The 16,747-nt window shown below is 35.8% G+C and overlaps 1 protein-coding gene across 3 annotated transcripts; it reads left to right on the plus strand.

The window, feature by feature from the left end:
• The first annotated feature begins 1,151 nt into the window (after positions 1-1,151).
• LOC125205466 (sister chromatid cohesion protein SCC2) lies at positions 1,152-16,475 on the plus strand. Of its 3 annotated transcripts, XM_048104411.1 has the most exons (28): positions 1,152-1,524; positions 4,293-4,402; positions 4,765-4,901; positions 4,987-5,080; positions 5,228-5,484; positions 6,483-6,590; positions 6,711-6,816; positions 7,366-7,459; positions 7,576-7,762; positions 7,870-8,298; positions 8,366-8,895; positions 8,977-9,187; positions 9,266-9,316; positions 9,472-9,630; positions 9,706-9,873; positions 10,264-10,563; positions 11,071-11,223; positions 11,586-11,755; positions 12,271-12,379; positions 12,906-13,073; positions 13,156-13,260; positions 13,327-13,557; positions 13,802-13,935; positions 14,010-14,303; positions 14,380-14,749; positions 15,176-15,268; positions 15,336-15,461; positions 15,890-16,475. In XM_048104411.1, exons 1-28 carry the CDS (start codon positions 1,280-1,282, stop codon positions 16,124-16,126), a joined length of 5,376 nt encoding a protein of 1,791 aa, XP_047960368.1. In that variant the 5' UTR covers positions 1,152-1,279; the 3' UTR covers positions 16,127-16,475. The 3 variants fall into 3 exon arrangements, with proteins under 3 accessions (XP_047960368.1, XP_047960370.1, XP_047960369.1); XM_048104412.1 differs by lacking the exon at positions 1,152-1,524 and having other exon boundaries at positions 4,757-4,901; XM_048104413.1 differs by lacking the exons at positions 14,380-14,749; positions 15,176-15,268; positions 15,336-15,461; positions 15,890-16,475 and having other exon boundaries at positions 13,996-14,226.
• Positions 16,476-16,747: the final 272 nt, after the last annotated feature.

Genomic DNA, 16,747 nt, shown 5'->3' on the forward strand with positions numbered 1-16,747 from the left:
ATATCATATACAAATTAAAATTAAAAATAAGATTCGATTCTCGGTTAATTAAGAACCGAAAACCGTTTCTCCAAGCCTAACCAAAACTATCCAGAATATTATACTCTCCTGCAGGGATGTAATCAATTGCTAACTAATTACCAATCCCAAATTGAGACCAATTTTCAACCATTAGATTAGAAGATCTTGTGGTTAATATGATGTTAAGTGTAATATATTTTAAATTTAAATAATTATTAATTAAATTAAAAGGGTATTAATGTCAAATCCTATGTAATAATTATAACTAACTACTTTCTCTCTCCTCAAAATCATCTCAAATCTTTAAATTTACGTAACTCTCTCAATTTAAATTATTTTTTCGCAAAAAATATATCAAATTAAAGATAATTTAATAAGAATTCCAACGAGATCTCAATTGCATATGTTCCGACGATGTTCGGGTGATGAAATTTGATAAATTATATTTCACTTTTCGTACATGTTGATAAGCAGCTATTTTTAACAAAAATGCAACAAAAAATCTCAATATATTGTAGGCAAAATCTCAATATTATGCATGTCCAATCTCAATAAAAATGTGTTGATATTCCAATGTCATATTGTTGATATTTGTAATACACAATGCCGATATAAAAAAACACTCAATATAAATACGAAAATTATCATATGATAACATAATGACGATATTACCCTTTTGTTGATATTTTGTCTACTATTTATTGAGATTTTGTGAGCTTTAATCTCATCCACTCATTTTAAAATCCGAGGATGGAGATTTAGTCTTGATTTTGGCACATTGACGATATTACCCTTTTGTTGATATTTTGTCTACTATTTATTGAGATTTTGTGAGCTTTAATCTCATCCACTCATTTTAAAATCCAAGGATGGAGATTTAGTCTTGATTTTGGATTAGGGTGCTAAAAGCATTAGAATAGGACCCCTCTCCTGCATATTATAATTTCCAAAATTTCCATATAAATGATATGGTCAAATAAATTCAAAAGTCTCACACAATATTCAACTTAATCTGATTCATACGTGGACCGTAACAAAGCGCCTTGACCTCAATTTTTTACCACGACATATAAATTGTCAGCGCAAAAACACACACTCACTTGTTAAAAAATCCCAAAATTTCTATTAACTTTCCCCGCCATTCGCCCACTCTCTCTCCACCCCCATTTCTCTCTCTAGGGCAAACCTTGTTTCCCCAAGTTATTCAAACTCAAATTGCTCGTCAATCGCTAGTTTCTCCGCTCAATTCTCCTTCTCGATGTCAAATCCCGCCGGCGGAGGCGGTTTCGGGGGGCACCACAGGGGCATAACTCTCTCGAACACAGTTCACTCGGAGGTTGCGCCGTGCCTGCCGCTGCCCTCGCTCCCAGTATTCTGCGGCGGGCGCGATCAGGAACTTCGCCTATTCGACAACCGCGGCGGCGCTTCCAGGAGGAATGCTAGCGGCGCTGATGTGGCGGGAAGGATAGCTGATCTCCTCCGCAATGCTGATGTATCTTACTTGTAAGCTCGCTTCCTACTGCCGAATTTCCTTATGGTGTCTGATTTTTGGTGCTCTAGTGGAACTGAATGTTACGTTTGGGTTTTTGCTCCGGCTTGGAATTATTTGCGTTCAAGTTATATGGTCGGAATTTCAGAAATTTGGGAAATGACATTTAATTGTGCCAGTTTTAGTAGTAGTTTCACAGGATGTAACTAATTGACCTTTCTCTTCCCCTCTGCTTTTCAATTTTAAAACCATCACTAATTCTGCATTCACATCACCTATTATGTAGAATTTCTGAATACTGAGTACGAGTATAAGCTGTGAAACAGGTGCCCAAAATTAAATGTAAATTTTTTGGCATATTATCACGCCTAGGTCTCGTTTGGTAGCCGATTAGGAATTTGTCATGTTAGTTAATGAATAAGATAAGTTAAGTTGTGTGAATATACTAACATGAGTTGGTGTTTGATATATTAGATAAATTAACAGATATTTTAAATATATTCCCTCCGTCCACAAAAAATAGAGCACAATTACCATTTTTGGCCGTCCACAAAAAATAGAGCACATTTATTTATGGAGAGTTTTCAACAAATAATAACCCTACACATAATTCCACTAACACTACTTCTCACTTACTTTTTCTCCTTCTCTCTTACTTTTTTCCCTTCTATCTTATTTAACCAATTCTACATTAAAACCCGTGTCATACACAAATTGCTCTATTTTTTGTGGACGGAGGGAGTATTTGGTATATTAATTTGTATTTAAGCTTAATTGAAATTGTATAAAATATCCCTAGTAAATCTCAATTCAAAATAAGAGATGTGAAATCTTGGGGGCAATAAAGTAATTTGAATTAGATCATGATTAGATTTTGAATATAGATTATTTAACAAATTAAAACATGAAAAACAAGGCGGGAAAAGTAACACGTGTCAAGAGATAATTGAACTTGCATACCAAACAGGAAGTAGACTAGGATAAATCTCATTATCCAAGCGAAACTTAACTACCAAACGGACACTAACACATAAATGAAAACATACAGCTGGAAACATAGCTTTTTCCTACTCCTTTTTGAATTCTTAATTATCTCCCTATTTATAGGCGTTTCATTTGTCTGTAAATTGTAGTAATAGATATACTAATTATAGCTTGAAACTGTTGTACTTCATTAATAAGGGTGCTCAATACAGACAAACAAGTGCAATCTGCTTCAGTTATAAAAATAAGTGTTGTACTATGACAAAATTTATATATTCATAAATGAGAAATTTGTATAGTTTTCTTTAGGCATTTAAAAAAAAAATTATTTCATTTTCTGTAAATAGCTGGTTAAAGTATCACAAAACCAGAAATGGCAAAGAAACTATTCCTCAAGCAGATTCATTTGTTTTAAATTATACTAGTAATTAACTTTGGATGACCGAAATTTTGTTTCAAATTCACACTGATTAAGTTACTGATAATTGTCACAGTAAATATGTCTGGATTGCTAAGAAAATCTAGACAAGAAGCCAATGAACTATAGCTGTCATTTATAGATTGCATACCCAGGGTGTAAGTTAATGTAACTAATTAAATTTTTTCCTCATTAAGATAATTAGAAGAATGAAAACACAATTCTCTCCTTGGCCAAGTACCTGCTCGAAAGGTTAAAAACGAAGTAATCATAGATATTACACTTATCTTGTCCAAATTCTGCAAAATGGTGATTTTGCAAGTCTCACTCAGTTTCCTATCATGGGATAAAACTGTTTTATCTCCAATAACAACACGAAATAGGATATTTTCTTCCATGGTGTGGTTTCTATAACTCCCACCAGCTGTCAATGATTTTGCTGCTTGTGGTTGGGCAAAATACTGGTCTTGATAAGTGGCAGATGCTATAAAAATGAGTTGGACTAGATATAATTTATGGTAGTCGTTGGACGACATTAAATGCCAAGATAGAAAATGTTTGGTCATGTGCAACTCATGTTGAATATTTGAAAATACAACTCATGTCAGTTCGAGAAGGCTCGGATTGTACTTTAGTTACAACTTAAAACCTGAAAAAGGATTGATGGCAGTTCTCAACGCACCTGAGACATAATTTAGTTGAGATGCCCAAGTTACTACTGGGGTTTATAGTTTTCTGCACTTTTTTTCTATTTGGGGGGGGGAGAAGATGTATAAACCAGCTAGCTTTTATTAAGGCGGAGGGATATTAATTGATAATTATTAAGCTGGCATTCACCTACTAATACTATAATGATCAATTTACTAGTGTTGTTATCATCATTACATCACCTGGATATGTGTAACCAATTTTCATGCAACTAAAGGCCGCAAATGAGCGAAGATCTCAATTTGACAAGGTTCCTTTAGTAAGACACGTTAACATAAAATAGATACATATTGAGCATGGCAGCACTACTTGACTCATTTGCTAGTGGCCAAGAATTTGGCAAACTAGATCAGAAATATTACTAATATGCAACTTATATTTTATACTTTTTATTATTGATTAGGATATTAAGTATCGAATTCAGCTTAGGATATTAAGTACCGATCAAGTTGCTCAGATTGGTTCAACTCCATTATACCCTTGGCTGGGGAAAAAAGTTATAACAATTGTGTCTTTTCTGATTGATATTCTGATATGCTTTTCTGTACCAAAATTTATTAAGCGTATCCAACGATTTTTTAAGTGAACTGAGAAATTTATGAGAAAGTTAGGATCAGATTGCCTGTTTTATTTGGCATTATAATATTTGGGTTTTCATGGTTTCATTTGTAGGAATCTTAAAAATGAAGAAAGCATTCAACCAGATGGTTATGTGGGAAAGTTAAATATAACCAATGATGTTTTGAGACATGAGGCAGAATCACTTGAATATGTCTCTCCAGGTAAACTGGTCCATCATTGGCTTTCCAATATTCTTTTTATATGTATAAGATTTCAACTTTATCATATCCTCATAAGTATCAAAGCAGATACTTATGCTGGCTGGACTTGAACATACTTGGATTTGACTTAATTGAATAAATGTTGATTTCTTATATTTTGACCATCACTTGGACTAGGCTAGTTCTGATATCAATTTTTGTTTTTGTTTTTCTAACAACTCCTCGCAATTATGTCATTGTTAAATATGCTTGTGGCCTATAGTCGATACCAGCTCAACCTTGCATGTTACCGAATTAAGAATTTTCTGCATCACCCACAAGAACTTTTTTATCTAATCCGTCTCTTTGTTCAAGTTTCTCAGGTCCTGGTATGGAGTCAACAAATCGAGGTAATTTGACCCAATCAAAGTTCTTTGAGCGGAGCATGCCTGCCATAAATCAAGTGCCAACTGACTCATTAGGGACAACCAATTATCAGCAAGATCACAATGCTAATAATGTTAGTCACTTTCCACGGGAAAATGTTGTACTTTCAGTTAAACTGATATACTGTCCTATGGCTGATAGTTTAACTCGAATTACAGGATATTATTAACTCTTCCCGAAAACCAAAAGTGAAAAGGAGAACAAAAGCTGACATACCGTCAGCACCTTGTCCTGATTCCCGTGAGGGTCAAGGTTTTACTTTCTGCCCCCACCCTCTTTCTACATGCGTGTTCGTGTTGGTTTATCTGGTTTTCTCTTTTTATTTTTGTTACTTCTATTTTTCTTGCTTTCTTTCCCTCCTCCATAATTTGTGGGGTTGAATTTGCTATGCTTCATCAGATGCAGCTGTAGGGGGATTTTGTGAATGGTTGGAGGACATATGTAACAGAGCAGAAATTCCTTCTGATGACAGAGAAGAAACAGAATGGCAATCGTTGACCCAATCTGATCTTAAGGCTCTAGTCAATGAAATCATGTCAATTCGATCTAAGAATTTACTCCACATAGTTCCAGCTGACACTCTTTCAAGGATGTTAAAAGTTTTAGATCGCCAGATTCATCGAGCAGAAGGACTTTCAATAGATGATTGTGAGAAGGTAACTTCCTATACCAGTGTACATTCATTTTCTGCATATGCTTGTTACTTGCAGGTTTTTCTACAAATAGTTTTCTTGGGTTATTCCCCTAGTTTTAGTGCATGTGATACTTTCGGGAAAAAATTGCTTAGTACTAACAGATATAAATCTGTTATGTCGTATTGTCATTAGGCATCTATGTAGTTGATGACCAGGTAACTGTTTTAAGGTGTGAAAGCTACCAATACCTTAAAGACACCGCAAATGTTTGATTTGGCTTCATCCTTCTTTTGCTCATTTTAATTTTGAGAAGTTATTTACTTTGCAAATATTTGGTAGCTGGCAGAAATACAGCTAGCTAACTCACAAACTAGATTGATTGTTACTTGCAATTGTTTGTGCTTTCTGAGTAGCGATTAAATGATGATGCATATATAATATTTTTTACAGACACTTAATTCGAAGATATACTAATAACTTTCACCTCTAACTCTAACATCAGTTATTGGAAACTTTTCTTAAGGCTGTGAGCCTGTGACTAGGAATGGAGTTATTTTGATCCCTATCTCTTGGTTAACTGTTATGTATATATTGTTAACGTTATTTTCTTAATTGTTATAGAAGCACTGGTAATGAGATCATATGTTTCACAAAATTGGACTGCTACACTTGAAATTGTATTATTATTTGATCTCATATGCTTGTTTTTTCCACTCCCTCGTGGGCTATATAATCGTTTGTTAGTGCATGTGTGCTTCTGAATCTCTTGAGATAAGGGCTTTTCCAATTTTTATGTTTTATTACTTGCTGGATGATGTTGCAACTTGCAAGGCTGACATGGGTATTCCATTTGCTAGACATTCGAGGATGATTTTGGTTGAACCCAGTCATATTATATGCCACACTAATACACATCATTATATTCCACCCTAATACACATCATTGTATTCCACCCTAATACACATCATTGTATTCCACCCTAATACACATCATTTACATGTTGTTCCTTGAAATTCTAGTTGGATGCTGAGGTGGTATCATCCCTTTATTGTGCTCTGGAGTCAATTCATGCAGCTTTAGCTATTATGGCTCATGATGGCATGCCTAAACAGATTTACAAGGAAGAGGTATTCTCATTATCTATGAGAAAATATATTTTAATGCTTTATGTAGGCATAAATTGTGGGCAGAAGCTCTGCAGGTTTATCGGTATCAATTGTTTGTAATTATGGTGTACTTGGTATCAGTATATTGAAAGGATCTTGGATTTTTCAAGACATCAAATTTTGGATGTTATGTTTGCATGTGATCCAGCATATCGGGCCCTACACAAACCCAATTATAATTTGGATGGTACGTGATGCTGCTTTCTCTGCGAATTGCTTTTAATTTTATTAATCTGAAGTCATCGTTACTGGTTTATTATATGTGGATTTGTCAAAGTGTAGTCACTTCTCTGGAAATGTTTTCCTCGTAGTTTCATGCTGTCAGGTCTTACATTCTCCAAGTTGAGCATGCTTGCCAGTTTGGTTCTCAAATATTTATCTACAAACATATGTTTGCTCTAAAAGAGTAAATGAAAATTTTCATATTAAGTTTGGTTATGATCTGAGTTATTATGAGAGAAGTTTGATGTGATGTTACATCAGTGATAAAACCATGGAGGACATGTGTTTGGCTATGTATAAATGAAAGAGTGAGAATAATGAATAATTCTAGAATAAGCATAGTTTTGTTTGTCATTGATGTCATATGATTCCCTATTTGTTTGTGTTCTTCTGAAAAAGAAGTTTGATGTGAGGATAAAATGGAAGAAAGAGTGGAAAATTTAATTTCAGTAGTTCTGGAATAAACAAAACCTTAGCCCTTAATGTGATATGATTGCTTATATCTGATTATCAGATGAGGAAGATGATGAAGTTGAGGATTTTGGCTCAAGCAGTAAGAAGAGGCGAATTTCTAAGAGTGTAAGAGTTAGAAAATCAACAACAAACCGGTACTGTATAGCTTGATTTTGCTTCCAATACAATGCTTTGATTATTCAGGGTTTGTATTTGTATGTACTGTCTGATATTTTTTCTTCTTTCTTTGTGGTACCTCAAATTTTGGCAGGATGTCTGGTACAGTAAACATTATTGTTCAGAAATTGTGTACCATTGTCAGTTATGTTAAGCAGCTGTTGTTGATAGAACGCTTATCAGATAGTTGCATTCTGCAACTTGTGCGAACTAGTTTACAGACTCTTTTGGTGGATAATATCCAGCTTTTGCAGCTGAAAGCTATCAGTTTAATTGGTGGGGTAATGAAGTTTGCACACCTTGTTTCTGAGTCTGCTTGCATCTGAAACCTCGTACTTGCTTTCTTGTACTGATCTACACTTTTTCTTCTTCCAAATTTGATGTGCAGATTTATTACATGTACACTCAGCATCGGACATATATGATGGATGAAACTATTCAAATACTTCTAAAGCTGCCGCTTTCTAAAAGAGTACCAAGAACTTATCATCTTCCGGATGAAGAACAAAGGCAGATTCAGTTAGTCACTGCTCTATTGATTCAAATGATTCATCATTGTGCAAATCTTCCTGAAGTCGTGAGGCTAACTCCTGGAAATCCTTCACTGGACATTTCTATTGATGCTGATTACCCCTCTAAATGTCATGAGGCAGTTACAGAGTCATGCTGCCTCTTTTGGAGTCGAATTCTTCAGCGGTATACAAGCACAAAAAATCAGGATGCATCTGAAGTGAAGTCAATGATGGAAAATCTTGTGATGGATTTGCTCACTACTCTGAACTTACCGGAGTATCCAGCTTCAGCTCCTATTCTAGAGGTACTTTTTCAAAGTGGATTTATGAATTGATCACATGACTGTCAATATTTACAGAATGTTTGTGCAGGTTCTGTGTGTATTACTACTTCAGAATGCTGGGCCGAAATCAAAAGATACTTCTGCCAGAACAATGGCCATTGACCTTCTCGGTACAATTGCTGCAAGGTTAAAACATGATGCGGTAGTATGTAGGAATGAAAAGTTTTGGATCGTACAGGTCTTGATGGATAGTGAAAATAGTGACCCTAGCTATCTGAGAGATGTCTGTGCTATTTGTTTGGATTCAACTGCTGAAAGGGCTAGTCTCGAATGTCAAGGCTGTCACAGGCCATTCCATCTTGATTGTATAGGAGGAAGAGAGCAGGATGTTTCTTCTCGAACCTTTGATTGTCAGGTTTGCTTATGCGAGAAACAACTTCTTGTGTTAAAAACGCATTGTGAGTCCGAATCAAAGGATGACCAGAAACAAAATCGTATTTCCAAAAAATCTTCCCGAGCTTCATCCTCAGTAACAAAACAGGAGATTATTCAACAAATGCTCCTAAATTATTTGCAGGATGCAGGGTCTGCAGATGAACTAAACCTCTTTATGCGCTGGTCCGTTGCTAAAGCAATTTTTTTATTTATAAAATTGAATATTTTTATGTGCCATAACTTTGTGCAAATATTAACTTGCAGGTTTTATCTTTGTCTTTGGTATAAAGATGATCCTGCTTCTCCACAAAAGTTCCTCTACTTCCTTGCGAGGATGAAATCAAGGGAAATTCTGCGAGACTCGTTTTCTTTTTCTTCTCTTCTGACAAGGGATTCAGTGAAAAAAATTACTCTGGCATTGGGTCAAAAGAGTTCCTTTGCTAGAGGATTTGACAAGATACTTCAAGTGCTTTTGGTGGGTGAAACTGCTTCTTGATTAGATTATTTAGGAGTCTGAGACTGATTAGTTATTTCTATATGATCCTATTACCAGGCCGGCCTGAGGGAGAACTCACCAGTGATTCGTGCTAAGGCAATGCGAGCGGTATGTCATGAATAACTAGCATTAGCTACTCTCCTTTCCTCCTCCTTTCCTGTTTTCATCTATGTTTGAATTTGTCCTGGTATTAATTATATATGGAATAGTTTTTTTTCATAAGAGACTCATCTTTCTTCTGTATTACTTGTCAATCGTAACAGGTTAGTATTATTGTAGAAGCAGATCCCGAGGTTTTGGGTAACAAGCTTGTGCAAACAGCAGTTGAAGGGAGGTTTTGTGACTCTGCTATATCAGTAAGAGAAGCAGCACTTGAGCTTGTTGGAAAGCACATTGCTTCACATCCTGATGTTGGTATAAAGGTACTTTGGATGCTTATGCAAATTTCATGCTTTTTTGTCTGCTTGTGCGCTCTAACTCCCTGGTTCTTCTTCTAGTATTTTGAGAAGGTAGCAGAGAGGATTAAGGATACTGGAGTAAGTGTCCGAAAACGAGCTATTAAAATTATCAAGGATATGTGTACCTCCTCCACTGACTTTTCACAGAGCACCACTGCTTTTGTGGCGATAATTTCTCGTATCAATGATGAAGAATCCAGCATACAGGTACTGGATTCAAGTGCATAATTATTTTCAAGCCCAGGGCTTTACTGTATAAATTATATTATATTTTATCTGATGAATACTTTTGCTATTAATTTTACTTGTTTATTTAGCATACTACCTGATGGAATCATGGAATTGGCATGCATATTTTTTTGTAGCGAGTATATAATACTCCCTATATATATATTTGCTAAATGGAGGATGTGCTAAAATTACTTGAAGAATAGACAATATCCACCAAAAAGCTTATTACTTTGAACAGTGGTTTTCTAATTTATGTGCTGTTGTTTGTGTAGTCTGCGTTAGTTCAGTGTTGCTTTTTTTTTACACCTTAGGAAAAAATAATTTTACTCAAAAGGTTTGTATGATACTAGTATGATCCTCCTGCAGGACCTGGTCTGCAAGACATTTTATGAGTTTTGGTTTGAGGAGCCTTCTGGTTGGCAAAACCGTACTTTCAAAGATAACAGTTCGGTTCCTCTAGAAGTGACTAAGAAGACAGAACAGGTTGCTGAGACTTTGAGAAGGATGTCCAGTCACCAACCCCTTGCTATTGTCATTAAAAGAATCTTAGCCCTTGATTTCTTTCCCCAATCTGCTAAAGCTGCTGGGATAAACCCTGTATTACTTTCATCCGTACGCAGGCGCTGTGAGCTAATGTGCAAGTGTCTGCTGGAAAAATCATTGCAGGTATTGGTTTCACAGAACGTGCTTCATTGATGTAACACACTTTTGTTCCTTATACAAAAAGTACTTTAGCGCTTATCATTGCTTTGTGGTCCCTGGACTTGTAGTGTATCTCTGTGAAGACCATTAACCTCAGTTTGTCCAACTCGTTGAATTATATAATTGAAATGAAACATTTAAAAGTTTTTTTTGAAGCCACCATAGTAGGGAAATATGAAAGTCCATAAAATTAAACTGTGTTTGGTTGCTCGGAGTGGTCTTACTTACTTCTCATTCACTGCTGCACAATTTGACAAGAGTGATTTTCCCGAAAGTCTATGTTGGCCTTGTCTGAAAGCTTAATTTCTTATGGCACTATTAATTCCCTGACACTAACTATCAGTTGACACACTAAATAATGTTGTGCGTGCACTTGGTGACCTTGTGTATTAGTTGTTTGAATTCCCTATTCTTGAACTGAAACTTGCGTAAGTGCACATCAAATCATATAACAATTCTGTTGTATTCCAGGTTGCTGAGACAAACAGTGAGGAAGGAGAAGTCCGCATGCTTCCGTATATTCTTCTATTGCATTCATTCTGTCTGGTGGATCCTACATTATGTGCACCAGCCTCTGACCCTTCACAGTTTATTATCACACTACAACCATATTTGAAGAGTCAGGTAGTTAAATGAGTTCTATTTTTAGGCTAAACTAATTTCCCACAATACATTATTCTTGTAGCCGTTTTATGTGTCCAGTCATATAATCTTGTAGTTCCATGTATAAGCGTGGGTTCTGCCAAAATAACTTGTCAGTTATGACTATGATTCTACATTGTGCATGCAAGCCTTTTTAACGATATAAATATTAGATTGTGGTGTTGGTGCTCATGTATTGCTTCATTTGTTGAAGCATTCACGATACTTAGAATGTCACGTACTATGTCTTGGTTGTTTGATTTTCTTGTTGAACTCTCACGTGGGATTAGGTTTTCAAAAGTTTGATATGAAGTTAAGCGACCCTTTTCCTTCTCCCCTTACAGTCTGACAATCGAGTGGCTGCTCAGATGCTGGAGAGCATATTGTTTATAATTGATTCTGTCTTGCCATTATTGCGGAAACTTCCTGAGACTGTTGCGGAGGAACTTGAACAAGACCTCAAACAAATGATAGTGCGACACTCTTTCCTGACAGTTGTCCACGCTTGCATAAAGTAATGTGCTTACTTTTCTTATAATAGTTAGTTTCATCTGTTTTTAAGCAATGCATTTGATTAAATAATTATGTCCTACTTTTGTGAATATGCTTTTGCAAGAACCGCATAATTTTTTTTATTATGAACAGAGATTTAAGGATTTTTTTTATAACTAGGATTGATTTTCATTTACATCTTATACCCCCAATCCATATTAAGAGAAGGTTGCCACTTTTTTCATTTTCCTTATAAGTTCTTTTATGTTGCTTTGTTTCGTATTCTTAAATTTTTTCTAGCTTTCTTCATGATATCTCTCAAAGGGAACTCTCTCATTCCTCATGGTGGTCAGTCAGATATTTATTCTCCATTTATGGTCTTCTCAAATACCATCAATTGATGTTAGATTTCTGATGCCTTCCCATACAACATTCACTCAAGCCCTCGTTTGTTCTTCTTTAGTGCCATCCTAAGATTTGTCAATCTCGGAGTCTCTTTTGCTCATGACTAGCTCATCTGTGTATTGTGTTCTGTAGATGTTTATGCTCTGTGGGGAAAGTATCAGGAAAAGGTGCAAGTGTTATTCAGTATCTTATCCAGTTGTTCTACAAACGTCTGGATGCATTGGGGTTTGATAACAAGCAGGTTAGTAATCTTCTTAGAAATTTCACTATTATGGTTCTTGGCTTGCTCTTGTCTACTGTTTGACATGTATTTAGTGATTATACAAAACTATTTTTTTTGTCCTGCCAATTTGAAAAATAAGTGTGTTTTGCTCTTTAGAGGCAACATCTCTTCGTGTAATCTTCTATCAGTTGAGCATATTGTAACCTTTTTCTATATTCAGAATGCAAATTTGGGTTGAGGAATGATTCCTTTGCCCGCAGATTAAGATATCCTGCACTGCAACTGCTTAATGCTGCTGGATAACTGTATTCGTATGCTTGTTTTTTCTCTTCCTTTGCATGTCACTCCTAGATGAGACCTTTTTAAAAATCAATCGAGTAGTCTATTTTAATAATGCTCTCTGTTGCTGTCTAATGGAGTAGGAAATTAGTTTAAACATATTTAGTTTCCGTTCAGTTACAAACTTACAATGCTTCCTTTTTTCACAATATTTCCATTTTGCTGAAAAAATTAAGTTTTAAGTGATGTATACCTTTCATTTCAGCAAGTAGGTAGATCTCTGTTTTGTCTTGGGTTGTTGATACGCTATGGTAGCCCATTGTTGGATATGTCTGCTTTCAACCCAAGAAACATGGATGTAGCAAGCAATATCAACTTATTCAAAAAGTATCTTCAGGCTGAAGACTTCATCATTAAAGTTAGGGCATTACAGGTATTAGCATAGTACCCGCCTTTTGAGATTCTCTTGCCTTACAATTTTTTAAATTTGACTTTTAGTTGTATTAATTCTGCAGGCTTTAGGTTATGTTTTTATTGCTTGTCCTGAATGTATGCTGCAAAAGGATGTTGGTAAAATTTTGGAGGCAACTTTGTCCACCAGTGCTGATGTTCGTCTGAAGGTACTATCTTGTGACAGCTATGCACCTGTTCTCTCTATGCATTATGCTCATTGCATTCTTTGTCAGATGCAATCACTACAGAACATGTACGAGTATCTTCTGGATGCGGAAAGCCGAATGGAGAAAGATAAAGCTAGCAATGATGTTAATAATCCATCTGCTGATGGTACCAGTGTCCCCGTTGCTGCCGGTGCTGGCGATACTAACATTTGTGGTGGTATAGTTCAGCTATATTGGAATAGTATCTTAGCAAGATGTCTGGATGCAAATGAACATGTCCGTCAAGCTTCTCTCAAGGTATTTGCCAAACAATGTGCCCTGTCTAGCTGGTAGTCATAAGGTTTTGAACAACTTGTTGGCGAATAATTTTGAATAAATATGACATTATGATGACCAACTGCTCGTTGACCTGATAGGCTAACCACAGCTTAAGTTATTACTCGGTTTGGTCTACAAAGTGTTATGTGCAAAATAAATGGCTATTATTATAGGATCTCTCCTAATATTTATTTGATTACTGATTGCATTTTTCTGATTCCAGATTGTTGAAATTGTGCTGCGCCAAGGTCTTGTACATCCTATTACTTGTGTACCGTATCTCATTGCACTTGAAACAGATCCGGAGGAAGTAAATGCAAAGTTGTCTCATCATCTCTTGATGAATATGAATGAGAAGTAGGTTATTCTCTGTAACATTTAGTATTTGCTCTAGATGTCCTTACACAAACTTAATAGTTGTGACGATTCAGGTATCCAGCTTTCTGCGAAAGCCGTCTTGGTGATGGACTTCATTTGTCATTTATTTTCATTCGTACCATGAGTGGAGATCTCCCTGAAATGTCCAATAATAAGTCCCCAGCCAAATTATTTAACAATATTAAGGGAAAAGGAGATGTTGGGTCTTCAACATTTGCGCGGCATGGTGTTGCTCGAATCTATAAGCTCATTCGTGGAAATCGTATTTCAAGAAACAGATTCATGTCCTCCATTGTACACAAATTTGAAACACCGACCTGCAGTGATTCTGTGATACCGTTTCTAATGTAAGCACAGTCAGCCTACCTAAGTTGGTACCACTTATAATTTTTGTTTTCTGAGATTGCTTTCCCTCTTTTGCAGGTATTGCGCAGAGATTCTTGCTCTACTACCTTTCACATTACCTGATGAGCCTCTTTATTTGATCTATACTATAAACCGAGTGGTACAAGTTAGCTCGGGGGCAGTAGAATCAAACATTAAGGACTTTTTGCATTTATTACAAGGAAATGTTCATAAAACCAATGGGAATGGGATGGTACAAGCCGCTCAACTTGGTAGCACTACAAACCCTGGTAGTGAAAGAAACATGGCAACTGAGGGGAACCTGACACTACCCATGGAGTTACCGAATCATCTTTATGGGGAAGAATCATGTAAGGATCCAAATACAAATCCCATACCCTCGAGAGATCCCTATACCATCTCTGCAAGTGATTTTCAGAAAATCCAGGTACGTTTCAGTTTAACCCAGTGTGTTTCCAAGAAATGATTTGTTGCAATTGTCCTATCCAGCTACTTGGTGCAAGGAAAAATATTCATAATTGTGAGAAATAGAGTAGTGTTTAATATTTATCAAACTTTATTCCTATTTGGTTGGAGAAACGGCTATGGGAGAGATCAGCATAGGAAGCTTGATTAATCCCTCTATTTGGTGTAATATATATTCCCTCGTTCAGGATATCATAGTAGCAACAAATGCGATTGTTAATTTTTGGAATATTAAAATATGTCTCATCTGTCCCACATTTGATCACACTTGATTACCAATTTATCATCTCTAGCATTTTGCTCATTTGTTGAATTAGAATATTGTGGGGATGCTTTTATTGAACGATTATGTTCTTCAAGTAGCTTAACTTGACTATGGGTTTCTCAGGCCAACTTTCTAGCAGCTGGAGCACTGCAACTGCTTTTAAAGCTCAAGAGGCACTTGAAGATTGTTTATGGCCTAGATGATATCCGATGCCAGGTAATTAGTGCTTTCTTCAGATTCTTATTTGGATGAATATCATTAACTCAGTCTTACTTTTTATTAGGCATTTTCTCCTACTGAACCGGTTAAACCAGGCGAAAGTTTAGGACGGCAGAATATTCCATTCACTATCAGTGATATTAATATTGACCCTCCCAACACATACGAAGACGTCATGCGGAGATATCAGGTGATTTAAGTTCTCATGGTATACTTTTGTGACTTGTCTAACCATGATTGTCAGACACATGATCATGCTTTGTGTCCGTCATTAACATGGGCTCTTTAATGTAGAATACGTTATTGGACTTATTTCTATATGTCGAAACTCCATTATTAGGTTTTCAATTTTCTCCAGCTTTATATTTTTGTTAATTGTGGTATAAATTTCTATACTTAACAATAGGGAATATATAGATATGCATTGCAAAGATAACAATAAATAAGTTACAGTATCACATATAGATGCGATTTCTGAATATTAGTAGAATCAATGTATATATAATTTTGTACTCCTATTACACTGGATTTTTGGTTTTGTATTTTTCTCACAACTCTGTTTAGTAAATTGTTTGTACTTAACAAAATGCCTTTTAAAATAAATTGTTTTCTTCTCAGGAATTCAAGAATGCCTTGAGGGAAGACACGGTTGACTATTCAACCTACTCAGCAAACATCAAGAGGAAACGGCCACCCTCCACGAGTGCAAGACGAGGGAAGGCTGTCCGAATGGCAGATATGGATGATGAAGAAGGCTATGATGATGAAGATTGGGGTAACAGTGTGGGCAGGATGAACAAGAGTGCCGGCAAGAGAGGTAGTTACATGAGAACGAGGCAGCGACAACAGTTGTAAGTACTTAACAGGTAAAAGCTAACATGTACAGCTCATAGAATGGGAGTGGAGCGAAAGTTTAGAAGTTCCCTAGATTGAAAACAGCCCTATTGATCATAATTAGTGTTCATCTGTTCATAGTAGTTATTTTGTTACTACAAGAAGAATATTACTATAGAATAGGGAAATTGAAATTTGTTACTCTATCCCTAGGGAACATGGGGAAATTTTTGTTTGTTTAGGGCGATGGCAGTTGTACATTATGTTGATATAATCTCATAATGAAGTCATCTCCCTTTATCATTTGTTTGTGTAATACTCATTTTTTTAGTTGTTTTGAATAGTAAAATAATCTTGGGCTCCTGATTCAGAATCGTGTGTACCTGTAGCATTGGCATTCCTATCGAAAATTATTTACAGCATATAATTATTAACACTATACAGAAGAAGTTATATAATAGAGCAAAGTCAAAACAAATCAAGTGGAGTGGATACTCAAGTTCCCTATTCTCTATAGAGAAAGTTTCCCTTTATTTGGATATATACTCCTTTCTTCTGACCCATAAAATAGGGATACGACAAGAGTATTAATTCGAAATGAGTAAAGTATGAAAAATACAAAGAATGATTGGTAATTTGGTA

Source organism: Salvia hispanica, chromosome 2 (assembly GCF_023119035.1).
Source record: "Salvia hispanica cultivar TCC Black 2014 chromosome 2, UniMelb_Shisp_WGS_1.0, whole genome shotgun sequence".
Lineage (NCBI taxonomy): Eukaryota > Viridiplantae > Streptophyta > Magnoliopsida > Lamiales > Lamiaceae > Salvia > Salvia hispanica.

Bases quoted from the DNA above. Each gene is read 5' to 3' on its own strand.
- LOC125205466 (XM_048104411.1), top strand. From the start codon at position 1,280: ATGTCAAATCCCGCCGGCGGAGGCGGTTTCGGGGGGCACCACAGGGGC. The intron at 9,317-9,471 runs GTATGTCATGAA...CAATCGTAACAG, and splicing joins GTGCTAAGGCAATGCGAGCG to GTTAGTATTATTGTAGAAGC. The intron at 14,750-15,175 runs GTACGTTTCAGT...TGGGTTTCTCAG, and splicing joins GTGATTTTCAGAAAATCCAG to GCCAACTTTCTAGCAGCTGG.